Source organism: Penaeus vannamei, chromosome 42, assembly GCF_042767895.1.
Source record: "Penaeus vannamei isolate JL-2024 chromosome 42, ASM4276789v1, whole genome shotgun sequence".
In the NCBI taxonomy this organism is placed as follows: Eukaryota; Metazoa; Arthropoda; class Malacostraca; order Decapoda; family Penaeidae; genus Penaeus; species Penaeus vannamei.
The window spans coordinates 22,216,073-22,218,572 of NC_091590.1; the positions used below are offsets into that span (position 1 = coordinate 22,216,073).

The 2,500-nt window shown below is 37.0% G+C and overlaps 1 protein-coding gene across 1 annotated transcript in view; it reads right to left on the reverse strand.

Moving 5' to 3' along the window:
- Nucleotides 1–1,066: 1,066 nt before the first annotated feature.
- LOC138860586 (ovochymase-1-like) overlaps nt 1,067–2,500 on the reverse strand; it is a 12,510-nt gene continuing 11,076 nt past the window's right edge. The window contains exons 13-14 of the mRNA XM_070118419.1: nt 2,176–2,305; nt 1,067–1,775 (exon numbers count right to left, since the gene is read on the reverse strand). Coding sequence (XP_069974520.1) covers nt 1,735–1,775; nt 2,176–2,305 — 171 coding nt within the window. The 3' untranslated portion in view covers nt 1,067–1,734. The remainder of the gene's footprint in view (nt 1,776–2,175; nt 2,306–2,500) is intronic.

Genomic DNA, 2,500 nt, shown 5'->3' on the forward strand with positions numbered 1-2,500 from the left:
CCAGATTCCTCGTAAAGAAGATATGATAGATTGATTTTCAACCTACTGTTGGCATCCCTTTATACTCACGGTCCCTCCTTCTTTAACTTCGGTATACGATCTCTTTCTGTGCTCTCTTCGACCCCACTCCTTCTCTCTCTCTCTCTCTCTCTCTCTCTCTCTCTCTCTCTCTCTCTCTCTCTCTCTCTCTCTCTCTCTCTCTCTCTCTCTCTCTCTCTCTCTCTCAATCTTTCTTTCTCTCTCACTCACTCTCTCCTCTCTCTCAAATCTTCTCTTTCTCTCGCTCTCTCTCTCTCTTTCTCTCTCTCTCTCTCTCTCTCTCTCTCTCTCTCTCTCTCTCTCTCTCTCTCTCTCTCTCTCTCTCTCTCTCTCTCTCACCTTTTCTTTTCTCTCTCTCTCTCTCTCTCTCTCTCTCTCTCTCTCTCTCTCTCTCTCTCTCTCTCTCTCTCTCTCTCTCAATCTTTCTTTCTCTCTCTCTCTCTCTCTCTCTCTCTCTCTCTCTCTCTCTCTCTCTCTCTCTCTCTCTCTCTCTCTCTCTCCCTTTTGTGTCTATATATACCGGAAACAAAAAATAAAAAAACGACCATTTGTTGGTACCTTAGTTGGATTTTTTTCAGAAACTTGCAGGAATTACTTAATTTCGGGGTGTTTGCTGCACGCCCTGTGTTCACTCAGTGTTCATCCTGTATGTAGTTTTGAACTGAAGTACATTTACTGGGAACAACTTGCTCTAATGATATGCGTATAGTTAAGTGGCAAATAATTAGACAAACTACTTTTCAGTTATTCAACATCAGCATCCATTTGCAGGAACATCCAGGTTGAGAATTTAACTTAATTGCAACTTAATTTGTTCATTTATATGTCAAGTTGATTATAAAGTTAAACACATGACCACCTGATACGATTTTTTTATGTAATTTGCGGAGACGGCTTTTTTCTTTCTTTTTTCTTTTTTTTCTTTTCCGTGACACTTCAATATTTTCAGTATCATAAGAAGGAATTTCAGTCTTCTCGTGTTTTCTTCTTGTTCATATTTTCAAAGTAGGAGAATGAGATTCAATACTGTTGTATTGTTAAATGTTTATTGTCATTTACAATTTCTTATCGTGACAAAATCATTTATAAATACTTGTTTTACCTTATAAAGGGGACTCCTATAGAACCGTTTTCATACATACATACATATAAAACATGTATGTACATATACAGATATGCATGTATATATATATATATATATATATATATATATATATATATATATATATATATATATATATATATATATATATATATATATATATGTTCATATCTATATATCTATCTACCTATATATACATACTTACATATATGTGTGTGTGTGAGTGTGAATGTGTGTGTGTGTATGTGTGTGTGTGTGTGTGTGTGTGTGTGTGTGTGTGTGCGTGTGTGTGTGTGTGTGTATGTGTGTGTATTTGAGTGAGTGAGTGAGTGAGTGAGTGAGTGAGTGAGTGAGTGAGCGAGTGAGTGAGCGAGCGAGCGAGTTAGTGTGTGTGTGTGTGTTTATGTGCGTGCGTACATATATACGTATACATATACAGAAGAGGATCATCTGCTATTGAAAAATGACAGTAGGATAATTAACACGGATACATGGGTATCACGGTACTGGCACTAGTAAAAAAAAAAAAAAAAAAAAAAAAAAAAGAGTCCCTTTTGGAACCGAAGCAAAATCTTCATTAAGACTCACAAGTGTTATTTCGAGTCCATCGTGTTTTCAATCCAGGTCAAGTACTCTGCAATATAATGATTTCCGTCAGAATGTAGAAAATTAATTATTTTACTAATTTGTTTTCGTGAATTTCGGCAGGTGATGATGATGGAAATGGGATTACTGATAATATAGATATGCACTGCAATAACAGTATGATAATGGCTACAATATTTGTTATAACAAGAATGATATTACGTTTTCAATGAAATCATGTTCATGATAATGTTAATGATAATGGTAATGGTAATGATAAGATAATGGACATAATGATAAAAAAATAATGGTCATGATAATAATGGAAGTAAGGGTCATGCACATTATGATGATAAAAGAAAGGGATATTTTGATAACAATAACAATGGGCATGATCCGAAAAAATAATTGATATTACAACCCTAATACAAGACCGAGGCAAGACTGACCCGTGATCCGCGTGTAGACCCCCGGCTTGCCTGGCTCAGCGCAGCCTGCGCCCCAGGACACGATGCCGATCTGCTCGAACTGCGCGCGGTTGCTGGCACGCAGGGTCACCATCGGGCCGCCGGAGTCACCCTGGGTCAAGGGAAGGGGGTGAGGGTGCGTTGGGGAGGCTGTGGATGGGGCTGTTTAGGGACTCACGCTGAGACAAATGTGCAGTGACCAGGCAAACACACACACTGTATGTATATATATATATATATATATATATATATATATATATATATATATATATATATATATATATATATATATATATATATATGTAGG